At 43.3% G+C, this 18,594-nt stretch overlaps 1 protein-coding gene across 11 annotated transcripts in view; it reads left to right on the forward strand.

Annotated features, from left to right (window-relative positions):
- PEG3 (paternally expressed 3) overlaps positions 1-18,234 on the forward strand; it is a 32,944-nt gene extending 14,710 nt beyond the window's left edge. For 10 of the 11 annotated variants that reach the window (XM_055310082.1, XM_055310083.1, XM_055310087.1 and 7 more), the window contains 8 exons: positions 225-302; positions 2,642-3,121; positions 3,738-3,827; positions 4,667-4,816; positions 4,901-5,010; positions 9,267-9,369; positions 10,375-10,467; positions 10,627-18,234. In XM_055310082.1, the coding sequence (XP_055166057.1) occupies positions 2,728-3,121; positions 3,738-3,827; positions 4,667-4,816; positions 4,901-5,010; positions 9,267-9,369; positions 10,375-10,467; positions 10,627-14,738 (5,052 nt within the window). In that variant the 5' untranslated portion in view covers positions 225-302; positions 2,642-2,727 and the 3' untranslated portion in view covers positions 14,739-18,234. The remainder of the gene's footprint in view (positions 1-224; positions 303-2,641; positions 3,122-3,737; positions 3,828-4,666; positions 4,817-4,900; positions 5,011-9,266; positions 9,370-10,374; positions 10,468-10,626) is intronic. The other variant, XM_055310093.1, reaches the window with a different exon arrangement.
- Positions 18,235-18,594: the final 360 nt, after the last annotated feature.

The following is an 18,594-nucleotide window of genomic DNA, read 5'->3' on the forward strand; positions in this document are numbered from 1 at the left end:
GTTTTTGAATTACTCTGGTTTCATAAAGATAATTTGAAAGCTCTCTCTTTCTCTTTGGTTCGTTTATATGACATGGGAATTGGCCTTTTCTTGAATAGGATATATAAGGCCTCATCTCTAATGCTGAGTTCACAGACATTTGGAGAATTAATTTTCTGACACTCTTTTTACATTTCTCTCATGTTTATTTGTCCATGTATTTTTTTTCTTTAAAATGTCTGCAGGTCCCTGGCATTTTGACTCTGTTCCTGTGGATAGCTGCTTGTTCTGAAGTTCCAGAAAGGATCTTAATTCCCAAACAGGTATCCTGTTGCCTACAGGAAGTTGGACTAGTGTTTTCTAGGGGACTGGGGTTTTCTCTGGAATCTGGATGCCAAGAGCAGACTTGGGCTTTCTGCCCTTGTGTCTTTGCCATTCAGGCATGCTGGTTTTTGAGAATGGTGGTTTTGTCAGAGACAATACCTTTTAGCCAAGTCCTGTGTGAAATTGACTGTTTTCTGATCCAGAGTATCACACCAGTTCCCCAGAACCTGAACACTTGCCCCTTTCCTTCCCCTGCTTTGGAATCTTCTGCCCAGAGGGGTATGACCTAGTACCCTTCTCTCTGTTGGTACCTGCCCTAGGACAGGGCAGTCAGGGAGGCAGTGCTTCATTCACATTCGTGATGGATGTGTGTTTGTGAGGTTGGTGCTCCAGAGGACAGAGTGGGAGAGGGCATGGGAGAACAGTGTGTACATGAATAGAGTGCAAGCCCATCACTGCCAGGGGGACCCAGCATGGCATAGCTTGCTTCATTTACTCCTAAATAATAAACACCTTGTTTTCTCTTTAGATATTTAAAAAAAAAGACCTCTTACTTTTAAATGTGCTGGTTTCCTTTTAAAACAAAAGCAGACTATGCTGCATATGCTTTAGTTCTTCTCTGGAAGTAAAGCCAGAAGTACAAAACTGTCAGGTGAATAAATTGACCTACCCAAGCCTAGACTGTGTTCCCAGAGTGCCTACTCCCTCATACTATTTGTGGCTGTCCACAGGGAGAAATGTGTAGCCTTAACTGGTTACGTTATACTCAGTCTAAAGGATTTTTCAAAAAAGATGGTCAGATAATAAAAATGAAGACAATGAGGGAAATAAATGAAAAACTACAGAGGATTATCAAAGCTGTTTCTTTCCAGACAAATAAACCTTGGCAAGATTGATCAAGGCTATTGCATGAAAAAGTTTGATGGCCGCTGTATCATATTCTTACAGAATAATGTGTTTATCACTGTATAGGGTTTCTGTAGCTTCATCAAAATTGCATTTAATTTTCCCCTAGTGTACTAGGCAGCATTGTAAGAGAGCTTCATGTATACCCCCAATGGCTTCCCACCCAGTTGTCTAGGAATACCAAGAAGGGGCTGCTAGAAAAGTGTGGGGGGGGGTGAGAGGAGGCGACACACCAGAATGTCTTTTAAAAGCAGTGGTAGAGGGAACCCTGGGTGGCGCAGCGGTTTGGCGCCTGCCTTTGGCCCAGGGCGCGATCCTGGAGACCCAGGATCGAATCCCACGTCAGGCTCCCGGTGCATGGAGCCTGCTTCTCCCTCTGCCTGTGTCTCTGCCTCTCTCTCTCTCAACCTGTGTGACTATCATAAATAAATAAAAAATAAAAAAAAATAAAAAAAAAATAAAGCAGTGGCAGAGAGGTTAACCCAGGATGTTCTCTCTCCCCAGAAACTTTTCTGTGTTTCTGCAGGCACACAGTAACATATGCCTTTATCTAAAACCAATTCTAAAGTGGATTTGTGTTTGTTATTTTCAGTATGTTATTTCAGTGTTGATACCTGACTTTGTGTCAGGCAGGCACTAGAGGATACAAGAATAGAAAAGTTAATCTCTAATCAATCCATTTAGTAGAGTTTACAGTTTGCTATAGGGAGAGGGGCATGTTAACTATTTAAAAATAAATGTGATGAGTGCTTGCAACACCGAAGAGATGAAGTACATCAAGAAGCCTACCTGAGGAAGTGCTGTTAGCAGAGCCTCAGACTGGGTTTTGGGACTTGCACTCATCAGAAGGGTGTGCGGTGCTGACGGAAGGATTCCTAAGTATACCTGCAGACTGTGCCACTCTGGCCAGTAGAACTTTCCACAACAATGGAGATGTTCAGGAATAATCAGAAATGGCAATTTGGTTCCCATTCCCTATAGCCTCCTTTCCATCTTTGCTGAGAAAAAAAATTGACCTCCAGTTTCAATAATGGCTACCTTGAGCATTTCCCATGTGTAGACATGGGGTAGTTAGGCCTTTAGGTATATTGACTTACTTAATTTCACAGTTTTAAAGGCGCTGAGGGCTTTTGTTCCCCATGTGTAAATAAGGGTACAGACTCCAGGACATTGAATAGTTGCCCACGGTCACAAAACCAGTTAGTAGCAGGGCTAACTTTGAAAGTCTGAGTGGTGCCAAGAGGTCCTGGTTGTAGCTCCCATGTGAGGCCAACTTTGTGTGCTATGTGTGTATCTGTTTATTGCGGGTTTTTGCATCCCAGCCCCCTTGGCCTGTTCACAAAGCATTGTTGATGCCCCATGTAGGGCAGCCCCACTATGCTGCCTGATCCTCAACTTCTGGGACATGTGTATATCTCCTTACGATCTACAGGTCCCTGAGTACTGACTGTCACAGGCTGCCGCGTCTTTCCTGTTGACTCATGTTTGGTTCCTCCAGTGAAAATTTTACTTAGAAAAATGCTGCCTCCAAAGTACTTGTCTGCCACCAAACCCAAGAAGTCTTGGGTTCCAGATGTGTATGAGCTAGACAGTGACTTGACTAAGGAGCCGGATGCCACCATAAGAGAAGGTGCAACTGACCCTGAATTCTTTCATCAGAGGTTTCGGAATTTCCTCTACGTGGAATTTGTTGGGCCTCGGAAGACGCTGTTCAAACTCAGAAACCTCTGCCTCGATTGGTTGCAGCCGGAGACTCGCACTAAGGAGGAGATTATTGAGCTCTTGGTCCTTGAGCAATACCTGACCATCCTTCCAGAAAAGATCAAGCCTTGGGTGCGGGCAAAAAAGCCAGAGAACTGTGAGAAGCTAGTTACTCTGCTGGAAAATTACAAGGGGATGTATGAGCCAGGAGGTGAGACTTTGTAGAAGCATGTTGGAGGCAGTCAGGGGAGTGTGAGCTCCCTGGGGTTCGCAGCCTCAGCACTGCTTGTGTTGGAGGCTTGATCATTCTCTTCTGGGTGTGGCCAGCTCGATATAGGACGTACAGTGACACCTCTTGCCCCTCTCTACCCACAGGGTGCCAGTTGCACTATCTCCCCAGCCGTGACAGCCACAACATGATGTTGCCAAATGTCACCTGGGACGTAGAATGCCTTGGTTAAGGACCACCACCCCAAGGTGGTGTGAGAAGGAAGAGCAATACTTAAGTGAGGGCCTCCGTGAGGAACTGGTGAGCCCCTGTGGGTCTCACAGCCCTGGGCCTGGTTCCCTTTTGTGAAACAGAGGGTGTGTTATCCCAGAGAGGTATCTGTGGCTGCTGTTTAGAGATGAGATGGGAGAGGAGTTGCAGTCACATTGCCCACCAAAGAGCAGTAGGAAGCTGAGGAATGAGAGGATCTGATCACTCTAGCTTGCTCTGGAGGGTGGGTAGTGTGGTGGGGGCAAGGACAGACTCCACTTGGAGGAGCTATTTGAGAACACAGGCAAGAGGTGATAAAGCATTAAGTCATTGTCTGGTGTCCTCTCAGACGACAACAACAGTGACATCCACAGTGAAGACAGCATGAGCCGAAAGGGAGCAGAGTCCCCACCACCACGCTCCACCTCTTCTTTCTGCAGTGAGTAACCCTGTCAGAATATGCCCCTGTTGGGGCATGCTTCCAGACTTCAGCCTAGCTTCCCTTCACCAAGCCTGCCACGTGGCATGGAAGTACAGCAGTGGGCATGAAAATGAAACCTTCAGTGAAGACAGCAGCTCCTTCCCCAGGGCCACTGCTGCTACTCACAGGTCTGAGGGGAAAGTAAATTAATTGATGACCTAAAGAGACATTTTTAATATCAAAGACACTAGTATGTGGCATGAAATACAATTTTCTTTTTACATAATGAGACAGTATTTAAAGCTGTTGGAAATTTGTAGCAGGCTGTTTGAAGGTATGTCCACAGCCTCCCCACTGTGAGGGGCAAAGTTCATCACTACTCTCTCTGAAAGCTGATTTTTTTTGGCTAAAGGTTCTTCAGTGACCTTTTTAAAAGGAGGCTTGCTTTTGGGGAGGAGATGTGTTTTGTTGAAGTAGTGTAATGTGTCTATGAAGATTGTCAGGGGTGAACCCAACAGTAGAGGGTCTGAAGTCATTGTCCTGAGTGTGGGCTTGTCTGTGTAGGAACTGGGAAACCAACAGAAGTGTTCAAAGAAGAATTAACCTCTAAGCCAGCCTTTGGAACTTGCTTTTGCAATGTGCCCCACTTAGGCAAAGCCTCCAGCAATAGGTGGGGTTCCAGGTGTAGGGTAATAGGAAGAGCCCAGATCCTGTTAGGGAGTCTGGAGACCTCAGAGCGGGATCCATTTCCTTAAGGGAGGAGCAAGGAGAGTGTTCCTTTCCCAAGTGCTATGTGTGTACGTGGAGGGAGAACACAGGTGTCCAAGCACTTGTTAACCAGTGTCTGGCTTTCTCAGGTGACCGGGACCGGGAATGGGACCAGGACTGGGACCGAGATCGGAAACGGGACTGGGAGCTAGACTGGGACCGGGAGAGGGAGCGGAGAGGCAGAAGCAGAGACCTGGAGTCTCGAGACCGCTGGCCATATACCAGGAATCCCAGAAGCAGTAAGTCCCACACTCTGATGTCCTTGATGAGTATGCAGGGTTAGACTGGTTCCTGTTCCTTCCCAATGCCTTTTCTCTTCCCAGGACTTCCTCAACGGGATCTTTCCCTTCCTCTGATGGAGAAAACAAGTTTTGCGATGGAAAGAGAGCGCAAACGTAGGGACTCTGTGATGGATTATGAGTCAAGATCCCAGGTATGCTTAGGCTTCCTCTCTTTCTGGAAAGGCCATCTTCCTTTCATGGCAGAAATGCTTTTATTTACTGAGAGAGGGTAATCCACTCCCTATAATTCATCTACTCCCTATAATCGCAGCAGGGATTGGGGCCAATTATTCCCTGCAAAGAGCCCATGCCCTTTCCCAGAAGTGGCAAGTGGCTGGGGTGACTCCCATTTTCTCATTTATCCATGTAGTCAGAAGGAACACTTATCCGTTCAGCATCTGGGTCATGTGGTACTTTGGTCATGTCAGTTGTTCCCTATGGGGCCAGGGAAGCAGAACTATTCTGGAGATCTTTCTGGCCAGCCCACTGTGGGGAGCCAGGGAAGTTGCAAAGCCATACAGCAGACTGGCAAAGGAGAGCAGAGGCTCTATAGCCAACGTGAGCTGGGTTCAAAGCCCAACTCTGCCAGCTGTTGGGTGTGCAGCCTCCAACCATTTACTTAAGCAAGCTGAACCTCAGTTTCCTCATCTGCAGGATGGATGTGGCGATTGGCTTAACAGGGTTGCTGGGAGGAGTGAGTGTGATTCTTATGTACTTGTGAAGTGCTTAATATGATGCCTGGCATGTGGTTGGCATAGCCTACCTGTCAGTGGTTATGGCTGTAACTTTAAGAGGTGATGTGCTAGAAAATTGGTGAAGGAAAAAAGGACTTGAGATTTGAGCTGACCTTTAAGAACAAAGGTGATGTACAACATGGCATTATGAAGAGGAGCCATAGCATGGAAAGGGCTCTGAGAGGAAGGGCGTGGCTGAGTGTGTGGAGCCTGCATCTGATCTACTATTAATAATAAGGACTTCCCCCATGTCTGGGGGTACAGTGGTGGTTGAGATAATTAGGGTCCCTGAATGCCCTGGAAACTCTGAACCTTACAACAGAGAAGGGCATTCAACAATCCCACAAATAAGTAATAAGTTTATATATAAATACCATATATGACTGCTCATTATACAGACTGCTGCTAAGGAGAAATTGGGGGTTATGACAAATTGTCATGAGGGTCTTGATTTAGATTTGAAAAGAAAATATCTTGAAGGCAGTAACATTTGACATCTGAAAGACAGGAACAGTTGGCTGGGTATAGTGTTGGAGTCAGAGCCCAGGCAAAGGCCCTGAGGCAAGAACCAAACAAAGACCAGGTTGGCCAGAACAAAGAGGGCAAGAGGCCCAAAATAGCCTGAGGCACGGGTAGGCCTGGTCACTGGTGTCCTATAGCCAAGCAAAGAGCTCAGTTCTATCCCCAGTGCACTGAGATATATTAATAATGGTTCCTGCAGTGGGATATATGATTTGGGATCAGCTGACAGAGGGCTTTGTATCTTACCCTGAGAGGTCTCTCCTTTGTCCTCTGTCCTGAAGGCAAGCAAGGATCCACAGGTGTGTATGAGAAGAAGGATAGGGTCCAGATACTGAAAGCAGAGCTCCTGCAGCAAGAGTAACTGACAGGGGAGGGGATGTGGAAGAAGGTCAGAGGTGACTCACTTCCTCCAGGCCAGATGCCCATATGCCAGGGAAACAATTGAAGTTTGTGACGCACTTATTAGTTTGTTGCTAATTTTGCTGCCTTATTTGAAGAAACCAAATTGACCAAAATTTTAGGAATCTAGATTAAAAAAAAATCATAGACTCTCTCTTAAACTTGATAATGAAAAAAGTCTAATTGATATGCGTTTGCCACCCATGCAGGTGGTCTATGATGAATATCAGTGACTCCTGAGCACTGCTGTGCCAGATGGGAAACTAAGTTTTCACTGTGATATGTGGGGAAATGAGAAATGTAAGTGTCCTTATTTTGGTAGTGTTAAAATTATGAAATAAAGGTGATAGATTAGTAATTGGCTATTGTCTTATTTTGCTTTTTAAATGCCCCTCCTTGATGGGAGCCTGGATGGCTCAGTTGGTTAAGCATCCAACTCTTGATTTCAGCTCAGGTTTTGATCTCAGTGTCTTTAGTTCAAGTTTCATATTGGGCTCCATCCTGGGTATGGTGCCTACTTAAAAAAAGAATGCCCTTCTTTGACACTGAGAAGAGTTCGCTCTAGGGCTGTCATCTAAAAGTCTAGAAACCACTGATTGCTCCTAACTTAGTGTGGTAGGAATAGCAGCAGCAGCAGCAGCAGATGTAAATTATATCTTAAGGATGTGCACAACAGAAAATCCTCATCATCTTTTAGCAGTGTTTGTAGATCTCTGAATCACTAATGGTGTGGATTCTGCCATGAAAGGGAAGCTATGCCGCATTGCTCTCTGGGCGGTGCCCATTCAGGTGGTACTTGACTGCATCTTGTACAAATTTAGATGTCATTTCGATTACAGATATAAATTGACCAACTGCTTTAGAGATGGCCACTTACATAGATTAACTTCATTTTAAATCAGAGCATCATTTTTCTTTCATAGGAACAACGTAGTTCAAAATTTAACATGCATTTATTTTACTCAGGCAAATGGAGAGAAGAATATGAAAAATAGCCACTTCTCTTTGCCATTGCCCTTGGGGGTCTGTCAACACCAGGCGTGGTGACCCTTCTGCTTCTCTGTGTCCATGTTCTTGACCTCATCTGTTCCTCTGCTAATCCCCCAAGTTAGGAGCCCTGGTTTCCTTCCTCTCACTACAAATGCATTTATGTTCCTACCCATTCTTTCCTTCACAGTATGATAAACCAGTGCTGGGACTTAGGAAGTAGTGTCACAAACCGGAGCATAGCACAGCTTTTGCTATTGAACTTGCTGTTGGACAGAAGGAAATTGACACTCAGCAACAATGATGCAATTAGCTTTATAGGGTGGCAGTTGTACTGAGTTGCAGTGCCTCTTGGGCTATGTAGCTTGTTCATTGTTAGGAATTTTCAGCCTGGACCTAGAAAGAATTCCATTTTTGAAGCTCTGCTTAGTTTTGGTTGTGGTTTTTGTTTTTAATCATTGGATATTGGCAGTTGCATAAATGAAGCTTTCCTTTTAAATCCCAGTGTATGTGCCTATCTGTCTTTCTCCATAGGAGATCCATCTAATTGTGCGCATACTTTTTCTGATACATTTTACATGGCTGTAATGTCCATGCTGCTTCTCAGCAACTAACTATAATAAACTTAATATCAAAATATCTTTTACATAGTACTATAGTAATTTACATTTTCTTTACATAATTTTTCTTGATTTTTAAACAACGCATCATGTTGCTGAATATCTTCACCCACAATAGTGTAAGGCAGGTTGGTGCCTAGCTCTCCATTTTACAGATGAAGAACCTGAGGCTCAGAAAGTTTTCTGTTCCCAAGGTTGCATGGCTCATAAATGGTACAGTTTTCCTTTGACCCTTGAGTTTCCTCTGGCTTCAAAACGTGGGCTTCCCATGATGCGTGTCCATCCTTAAGTCTGTCTCCAGGCCTTGGTGCAGTACTCCATGGGACCACACCTCCCTGAGGCCAGTGACATCTTTGTGCAGCAGCGAGAAAAAGTCCCATAAGAAAAAAAAAAAAAGAAAAAAAAAAGTCTCATAAGATCCTACACAGAAGACTCTTCTGAGTAATGCAGAGAATTTTAAAATTATTTTGAGATGTAGTTGTTAAATCAGAAGAGGCAGCTATAAAATGAAGCTGCCTTCCATGCTTAGAGTTCCATCTGGGCTATTTGGAACTTGTCCTCTGGAAGAGCTCACCATGTATCCATGTTGTACAGTGAAGGTGAGCACAAGATACAGTGGGACTGTAGACAGATGCCTAAGTCACACTTTGTGACCAGATGTCTGCTGAGACACGCTCTCCTTCTGTCCCTGCACATGCTACACATGGTTAATGTTTGGCCTGTTGAAGCTCTCCCATTAATTCCTTTTCTCTGTGTCAGAGTCTTAATCACTTAGGGTCCCACCCAAGCCCCTCTATAAAATCCTAAACTGTCCCTCTGCTGAACCTGTTTAGCACTTATTATTTGTACCCCACTTTATTGATTATTGTTCTCTAATTGTTTCATGAGTCTTTTCTCTCCAACCAAATTATAAGCTGCATGAGGGCAAGGAATATGTGTCATACGTCTTTTGGATCTTCCTCAGAGTATAGCGCCAAGGTAGGTACAAAGTAGGTCCGTAGTAAAACTTGCCTTGGATCACTCAGAACCCCAAACATTGTGAGCACTTTCTACCTATCTTTGTATGTGTAGCGCCCATGGTGCCAGAATTCTCTCTCAGATGCCCATAGAAAAACTCCATTGAGAGGTCTGTGTTTGGTATTTTAGGATGCAGTGTCATACCAGGACGTTGTGAACCTGACTGAGGACAGGAAGCCTCAGAACCCGATTCAGGACAACATGGAGAACTATAGGAAGCTGCTCTCTCTTGGTAAGCAGCTGCTTTGGTCACGTACTCCAGACCTAGTCATTGGAGCTTCTCGTCACCTTTATTCTTAAAACTGTGTGATATTAGAGTTGACATTCATATATTTGGACTTTAAGGGTAATAAAAGAAGCCTTTGAAATATGTCAAGCAGAGAAGTAGATTGATGAGGTTTATGTTTTGAGAAATCATTCTGGCTTTAGGGGAAGAGTGTATTGTACCAGGTGTCTCTTGCCACAAGAGTTGATACTTTTTTTTTTTAAATTTTTTTTTAATTTTTTTATTTAGTTATGATAATCACAGAGAGAGAGAGAGGCAGAGACACAGGCAGAGGGAGAAGCAGGCTCCATGCACCGGAAGCCCGACGTGAGATTCGATCCCGGGTCTCCAGGATCGCGCCCTGGGCCAAAGGCAGGCACCAAACCGCTGCGCCACCCAGGGATCCCGAGTTGGTACTTTTTCTAGAGAGGTGGCAGTGAAGATTTTTAAATACATGTGTAGAGTGGGATCCTGAGTTCACATTTGGACTGTCCTCGAAGTCATCTAGCTCTAGTTGTAGTGGGCAATTGGCTGTGCAGGTCTGGTGCTGGGAAGAGAGAGCTGTGCAAGGCAGTGGAGCCTTGAGGAGCTCTGGTGTTCAGAGAACAGCTGGAAAAAAAGAGTCAAGGAAGAAGAGAACCATGGAGGCCAGTGAAAAAGAGGGTGTCAGATTTAAAAGGTAGTTACAGGAGGGTGAAGATGAAAAATGATGCACTGGATTTCAGGACATGGGTCATCCCTGTACATATTTCTAGGTGGAAACAATAGACTTAATTATAATTTTGGCTAGAATCAGCTGGGAAGTGAACAATAGGATGTTGAGCTGCACCTAGAAGACATTCAGGGAGTTGGGTGTGGGCCACCTCCTGTCAGTGGTTTGTAGGAAGGTAGGCACCATCTTATGGTAATGAATCTTATACCCAGCTTGACTATAGCTGTCTAAGTTGTAGGTCATATTATTCTTGTGAACAGGGGTTCAGCTTGCCGAGGACGATGGCCACTCGCACATGACACAAGGCCATTCATCGAGATCAAAAAGAGGCACCTACCCGAGCACCAGTCGAGGTAAGCCCTAGGCAGACCACAGCTAGCAGCTACTTTGGTTAGTGAGACGGGAGCTATACATACATATTGGTAAATCTCTTACCATCATCTCCCAAGTCCCACTCTTATTCTGTGCAGGTGCAGGGACTAGGGCGTATTTACATTGAGGTTTCTTTCCAGGGCTGAAAACCACACCTGAAACCAAAAAGTTGGCCCATCGGCGGGGGATTTGTGAAGATGAATCTTCGCACGGGGTGATAATGGAAAAATTCATCAAGGATGTTTCACGTAACTCCAAATCGGGAAGGGCCAGAGAATCTAATGATCGGTCACAGAGGTTCCCCAGAAGGCCAGAAAATGACTGGAAAGGAGTTTCATTCAACAAGAGAGAGTCAGTGATTCAGGAGAGGGGCTATGAAGGGAATGCCTTTGGGGGAGGCTTTAATATGAATTCGAGTCTTGTTTCCAAAAAGAGAGTTCTTGAAAGGAAGAGGCGCTATCAGTTTGACACAGATGGGAAGGGTTCAGTTCATGAGCAGAAAGGCTATGCACGGAAGAGACCTTTTGAATGTAGTGAAATGAGAAAAGCCATGAGTATGAGCAGCCTTAGTGCACCTTCCTTCACTGAGTCGCACCCATTTGATTTTGGGGCAATGCCCTATGTGTGTGATGAGTGTGGGAGGTCTTTCAGTGTGATTTCAGAATTTGTCGAACATCAGATCATGCATACTAGAGAGAACCTCTATGAGTACGGTGAATCGTTTATTCATAGTGTGGCTGTCAGTGAGGTTCAGAAAAGTCAGGCTGGGGGGAAACGCTTTGAATGTAAGGAGTGTGGGGAAACCTTCAGTAAGAGTACCGCTCTTGCTGAACATCGGAAAATTCATGCTAGAGAGCATCTTGCAGAATGTAATGATGAGGAGTATGAGGAGCCCTTCATGCCTAGCCCAACCTTTAGTGAGCTTCAGAAAATATATGGAAAAGATAAATTCTATGAATGTAAGGTGTGTAAGGAAACCTTCCTTCATAGTTCTGCCCTGATTGACCACCAGAAAACACATGGTAGAGCTGACAAAGATAATGAGTGTGGGGAAGCCTTTAAACCCAGCCTTAATGAGCTTCAGAAAATGTATGGCAAAGAGAAAATGTATGAATGTAAGGTGTGCGGGGAGACCTTCCATCACAGCTCATCCCTGAAAGAACATCAGAAGATCCATACTAGAGGGAACCTATTTGAAAATAAAGGTAAAGTGTGCGAGGAGACCTTTATTCCTGGTCAGTCCCTTAAAAGGCATCAGAAATCTTACTCAAAAGAGAAGCTCTATGATTTTAAGGATGGTGGGGGTGCCTTTCGGCAAAACTCAGACCTCAGTGAGCATCAGAAAATTCATTCTCGAAAGAACCTATATGAAGGCAGGGGGTACGAGAAGTCTGTCATTCATAGCGTGCCATTCACTGAATCTCAGAAGAGTCATACCATAACAAGACCACCGGAAAATGAGGAGGATGAGAAGGCGTTCACCATTAGCTCTAACCCTGATGACAATCAGAAGATTCCCACTAAAGAAAATGCCTGTGAGAGGAAACCATACGAGAGGTCTGTTATTCATAGCTTAGCCTTTGCTAAAGCTCAGAAAAGTTGTCACAGTGCAGTGGGGCCCAGTAAACCACAAGTGATTGCAGAATCTGCCACTCAGACCTCAGGTGTTACTGAACATCAGAAAGTCCATGCTGGAGAGAATTCTGAAGGAAAGAAATATGAGAGATCTGTTATCCATACCTTAGCTGCTTTCAAACCTCCCAAAAATTGCAGTGGAAACGAAGTCGTTCAATGTGATGAGAAGGGAGAATCCTCCACTTACCTCTCAAATCTCTGTGATAAGCAACAGAAAACTCCTGCCAGAGAGACCCCTTATGAAGGGGCTAAGAGTAACAACCACAAGGACTCTGTCATACAAAGCGTATCCCGTATCGAACCTCAGAAAAGTCTTCCCAGTCAGGGGTCCAGTGAATCCTCTATTCCCAGCTCAAATGTCCGAGAACATCAGAAGGCTCGTGCTAAGAAAAAAAACATCGAGCATAGGAACTATGAGACCTCTGTAATTCACTCCCTACGTTTTGGTGAACCTCAAACATTTCGCCCTAGAGAGAAATTCTATGAATGTCCAGAGTGTGGAGAATCCTTTGTTCGTATCTCCGACCTCACTGAGCATCAGAAGATTCACGATAGAAAGAAGCCCTCTGGAAGCAAAAACTATGAACGATCTGTAATTCGCAGCTTAGCCTCTACTGATCCTCAAACAAGTTACGCTGAACAGCAAGCACAGACAAGTTATGCTGAACACTCCAACTCAAGGCAGATGAGGTACCCCGAACAACCAGCACAAACAAGTTACACTAAGCAACCAGCACAGGCCAGTTACACTAAACAGCCAGCACAGGCCAGTTATGCCAAACAACCAGCACAGGCAAGTTACAGTGCACACCCAGTGCAGTTGAGTTACTCTGAACACCCAGTGCGGATGAGTTATACTGAACAATCAGCACGGATGAGTTACGCACAGCAGCCAGCACAGATGAGTTACACTGAAGAGCAAGCACAGACAAGTTTTGCTGAACAGCAAGTGCACAACAAATGTAAGGAGTGTGGGGAATGCTTTGCCACCATTGAAGAGCTTGGTGCACATCAGAAAATCTATGCCCGAGAGGAATTTCATGGTCGGAAGCTCTTTGGAAACTCTGTTATTCAGGGCGTAGGCCTTGATGGGCCTCGGCTGGTAGAGTCTCAGCCTGAAGAGCCTCGGCAAGAAGAGCCAGATGAACAGGATGAGCCAGATGAGCAAGATGAGCCTGAAGACACAATCTATGGATGTAAGGACTGTGGGCTAGGCTTTGCACATCGCGCAGACCTTAAGGATCATCAGAAGGTACATGGCAGAGAGTACCTCATTGATAGTCGTGAGTACACACATTCTGTGATCCATACCCATTCTGTCAGTGAATATCAGAAAGATTATATCGGAGAGCAGCTCTATGAATGCCCTGCATGTGGGGAATCTTTTGTTCACAGCTCATTCCTTTTTGAGCATCAGAAAATCCATGAGCAAGATCAATTTTATGGCCATAGAAGGTATGATGAGCCTTTTGTGCAACCCTTGGTCATTAACCCACGGAGGCCTCGTGCCCCACAGAAGAATCCTCCTGCAGGAACATCTCTTCAATGCCATGTGTGTGGACAAGACTTCATTCATGGCTCTGTCCTTAGTGAACATATGAGAATTCATACTGGAGAGGATTTACCAGAGCAGGGCCAGAGAAGTGAAGATGCAGTCAGTCCAGGCCTAGCCCTCACTGAATTTCAGAGAAGCCAAACCGAAGAGAAACACTATGAGTGTAAAACATGTGGAGAATCTTTCCTCAATCAGGCAGACCTTAGGGAGCACATGAGAATTCATGAGAAGGATGAGCCGTATGATTATGGGGCCTCCTTTGTTCATACTTCATTTCTTACTGAGCCTCCCAAAAGAGATTCACCATTTTATGAATGCAAGGACTGTGGGAAGTCCTTTATTCATAACACAGTTCTCAATAAACATCAGAAGCTTCATCTTGAAGAAGAGGAAGAAGAAGGAGCCCAAGAGGTGGAAGCCAATGTCCTTGTTCCACGAGAAGTTTTACGAATCCAGGGATCAAATGTAGAAGCCGCTGAGCCAGAGGTAGAGGCTGCTGAACCAGAAGTGGAGGCTGCTGAGCCTAATGTGGAGGCTGCTGAGCCCAATGGAGAGGCTGAAGGGCCAGATGGGGAGGCTGCGGAGCCAAATGGAGAGGCCGAACAGCCCAACGGAGAGGCTGAACAGCCCAATGGAGATGCTGATGAACCAGATGGTGCAGGGATCGAAGACCCAGAAGAAAGAGCTGAGGAGCCAGAGGGAAAGGCTGAAGAGCCAGAGGGAGATGCTGATGAGCCAGATGGGGCAGGGATCGATGACCCAGAAGAAGAAGGTGAAGATCAAGAGATTCAGGTTGAAGAACCGTACTATGACTGTAGGGAATGTGGAGAAACCTTCACTTCCAACTCAGCGTATGGTGAGCACCTGAAAACCCATGCCAGGGTGATAATATTTGAGCCTGGAAATGTCTACGGGGAAAGCTCACGCTACACTGAACATGCCAGCACCAGCACTAGTGACAATGATAGGGCAGATGACAAGTACTTCAAATGTGATGTCTGTGGGCAGCTTTTCAGTGATCGCCTGTCCCTTGCTAGACACCAGAATACTCATACTGGCTGAGAACACAAGTATAAAGGTTAGAAAACTTACATTTAGAACTTGACCCTTACTAAACCAGATACTTCAAACCAATCCATAATAACGTCAGAAGGAAACTTATCTTGGCGTATACACACCTGACTTTTAACATCAGAAAACTCAGACTAGAAAGAGACCAAAGGTGGAAACTCCCTTGGTCTTAGCTCTCTCCCATCAAACATTGGTGTAGGCATATGGGAAAGCTATAGCACCTACTTTTCATCTGAGTAATCATATTGAGGGAAAACCTTAGAAGCTTTCAAGATTACAGAAATTGCCCCAGTCAACTGTAAATGACACTTCTGTAACCTATATATAATGCTCCCTGCAATGTATATAAAATAGCATATCATAGCAAAACAGTAGTCACATATATTTGGATTTATTATGATATACAGTTACAGTTTACTGTGCAGAGTACCTTACCTGGTACTCTGAATTTTTTTTTTTTTTGGAGGAGGAAGAGAGCAACAAATTAGAATATATTTCTAAGTATCTTAGATTCTGAGAAAGACTTATTGTACATTATTTGAACCCCATCAGTATTGTTTTGAGTAATTGTGTTGTTCCTTACCCTTAAGTATTCCTGTAAAAGTGTAAGCATGAAAGGTTAAAGTGTCTTTTATTCTTTGCTGTTTGAAAAGAGAAGTACTTGGAACTTCCTCTTCAACCATTTTGTCTACACCAACCCTTTGGAACCTTATGCTTTGGAACCTAATGCTGTGTAAGCTTTTACAATATGTGGATTGGCCTTTTGTGACCCAAAGTGGTTGGTTGCCACATTGTACCTTGCAGTGATTGTCATGCAAAAATATTACAAGTTTGTTTTTTTTAAACCAACTTGATGTGTGTTTGATAGCAAATTTACAAAAGCTGAAACTTTTCCCTGTAAATGTTATGCTTCTTGCCTTTAAAAAGTGGATTGCAACCATCACTAGATCACAGTAGTGCCTACTGATGATTGAGAACAAGAGGGAGAGGCTTTTATGTTGTAAATAAGGATGCAGGCTTACAACTTCCATCACTTCCTTTGTGCGCTTCCTGCCTTAAGAGACAAGTAGCAGTGTGGCTTCATTAGTATTATACTGCCACAAATCATTTTGCACCTTGGGTGCCCAGGAGCTAGTATCCTTAGAGCTTTCTATTGCTTAATTATTGTCTTCATCTGTCTGACCCTCCACCCCGTGTCTAACTTCCATTTTAAGAATTTAAAAAAAAAAAAAAACTTTCTTTACAGTCAACTTAACATGGACTCAGGTTCCCCAGCAGCCTTAATTTGTTTACTTACCATCTGTTCCTCCCTCTTTCAACCCTTCTAAGTATTTCCGAGCTACCCATTAGTGTCATGTTTGTGTGATAACCTCAGTTTTCCACTTAATCACAAATCGACCTCATAGCTTGAGGTTTCCTGTTCTGTGGACCACTTGTGTTCCTTTTCTTCCCCTCCCCTTGCATAATGACTATTAAATTTTTTGGCTTTGAGTTGGCTGGAAAAAAAATTTTTAAATGTAAGTGGATCTATAGATTAAGTGAGCAAAAGATAACAGCAGATAATTTGAGCAAGCAAAATTATTAATTCCCACATTGCTGGAGGAATGTGTCTAAATCTCACTCTCCTAGATCCACAATGGTTGGGGCTTGGGAAGTGTATGTCAGAGCTGCAGGGAATGCCAAAGTCCAGGGAGGTTGTGTTGAAAGCATGAAGCAGAGATGGGAAAGCCAAAGGGAGTCCTAATACATCACCAGATCTAGGAGGGTAAGGAAGCAGACAGAAGGAAACATGGAAAGCAGGGCTTTAGAAGGCCAGGTTAGTGGGAATGAACTGAGCAGGATCCCCTGGGCAGTTAAGAAGGGGCCTTTTCAGTGTAGGTAAGAGCCAGCTGCATACAAAGACCTGAGGTCGGAATAGACATCCAAGGAGCATTGAGGCCCCACATCACAGGAGGACCCTTTAGAAGGGAACCAGCATTGGTATTATTGGGGCGAATTTGGGTTTATCACTGTTGGCAGTATTAAACAACTTGCTTAATGTCAGGGTGTCCATTCCAACCTTATATTAGTGAAAAATTAGGAACAACATAAATGCCAAACAGCAGAATGATTACATGAAGGTATCCATGGGCTGTTATGCAGCTGTTTAAAAATGATAATCATGAAGAGTTATGTAGCAACGTGGAAATATATTTACAGAATATTGAGTGGAAAAAGCAGGACACAGAATTATATTTATACTACAATTATAACTGATTAAAAATGTATGCTTATAGTCAAAAGCTGTTGTGTTGTTGTTGTAGGCTTATAGTTGAGCATTATTTTCTTAAATTCTTTGTTCTTTATGGTAGTGTTACTAAAAGGTTTATAATCATGTTTCCATTGTGAACATAATTTGAACTCATTATCAGACACTTGGAAAATACAGAAAAGTGGAGGAAAAAATCCATATTCCAACCATCCAAAGACAAATACACTCTTCAACATCTTGTTTATTCTTGTTTCTGTGCACAGGTTTATAATTATAACTGTGTCAAAATGTGTATTCAAAATAGCTATTACGTTATCTTTGTGGAATTATGGTTAAATACTTTCATCTTAATGTTTTCAAATGTTCCTTATAATAGTGTTCTGATAACAAAGTTTATTATGTTTGTTTCCATTACAAGCATAATACATACCGAGAGGAAAAATTGGAAAATGCAGTAAATTAGAAAAGAAAAAAGTCACCCATATACCCAACACCCAACAACTACTGTTAACATCTTGATCTATTTCCTCCATCTTGTTTTAGTGCACAAGCTTGTGATTATACTGGTATTAAATATGTATGCATAAAGTCTAAAAAATATGGAAAATAATTAAAATAGTGTTGTCATTGTGGGATTATGGTTAAATATATTGTCTCAAATTCCTTGAATGACCTTTGGTGTTTTGGTATTAAATCTTATGTATGTATTTCTCCATCACAAATGTAATACATACTCATAGCAAACTGGAAAATTCAGTAAACTAGAAGAAAAGAAGAAATTCATCCATATTCCCAACACCCAGCAACAGTTGCTGTTAACATCTTGATTTGTGCACCAGTCTATAATAATTAGGATGTTAATGAGAGTATACATAGAGTTTAAAGATGGGAAGAAATATGGAAAACAGTTAAATAGTTGGGTGGTTGTTGTGGGATTATGGTTAAATATTTTGTGTTGGTTTCCTCAACTGGTCTTTATCATAGTGTTTTGGTAATCTACCTTTATTACATATATTTCCATTATAAACACTGTATGTATTCATTATAGAAACTTTGAAGTTGCAGAAATGTAGAAGAGAAACTCACCCATATTTTCACCATCCAAAGACTGTGGTTAACATCTTGATATATTTTCTTCATCTTGTTTCTGTGCACAGGTTTTTGGTTTGTTAATATGGTTGTGGCTGTTCTATCTATCTGTAATAGTGTCGACAATAAAAATAAAGTTAAAAATAAGGTATGTGTCAGTTTCTTCTTTTGTCCATTCTAAGTGTTTGGGGTTGGTAAATAGGGTTTTTTGTTATAAATCCAAAAGTTTAGTGCCCCCTTAGGCCTTTTAAGTTTGGCTTACAAGTCTTACTCCATTTTTCAAAAACTCCTTCTTAGATATTTTAATACTACATAGTTCCACATTTTTAAAAAATTGTTTTAAAGGTTTTATTTATTCATGAGAGACACAGAGAGACAGAGGCAGAAGCAGGCTCCTTGCAGGGAGACTGACGTGGGACTCTATCCCGAATCCCGGGATCACACCCCAAGCCAAAGGCAGATGCTCAACCACTGAGCCACCCAGGCGTACCACCACATTTTTTTTTT

This window comes from Nyctereutes procyonoides, unplaced genomic scaffold (assembly GCF_905146905.1).
Source record: "Nyctereutes procyonoides isolate TBG_1078 unplaced genomic scaffold, NYPRO_anot_genome, whole genome shotgun sequence".
NCBI lineage: Eukaryota > Metazoa > Chordata > Mammalia > Carnivora > Canidae > Nyctereutes > Nyctereutes procyonoides.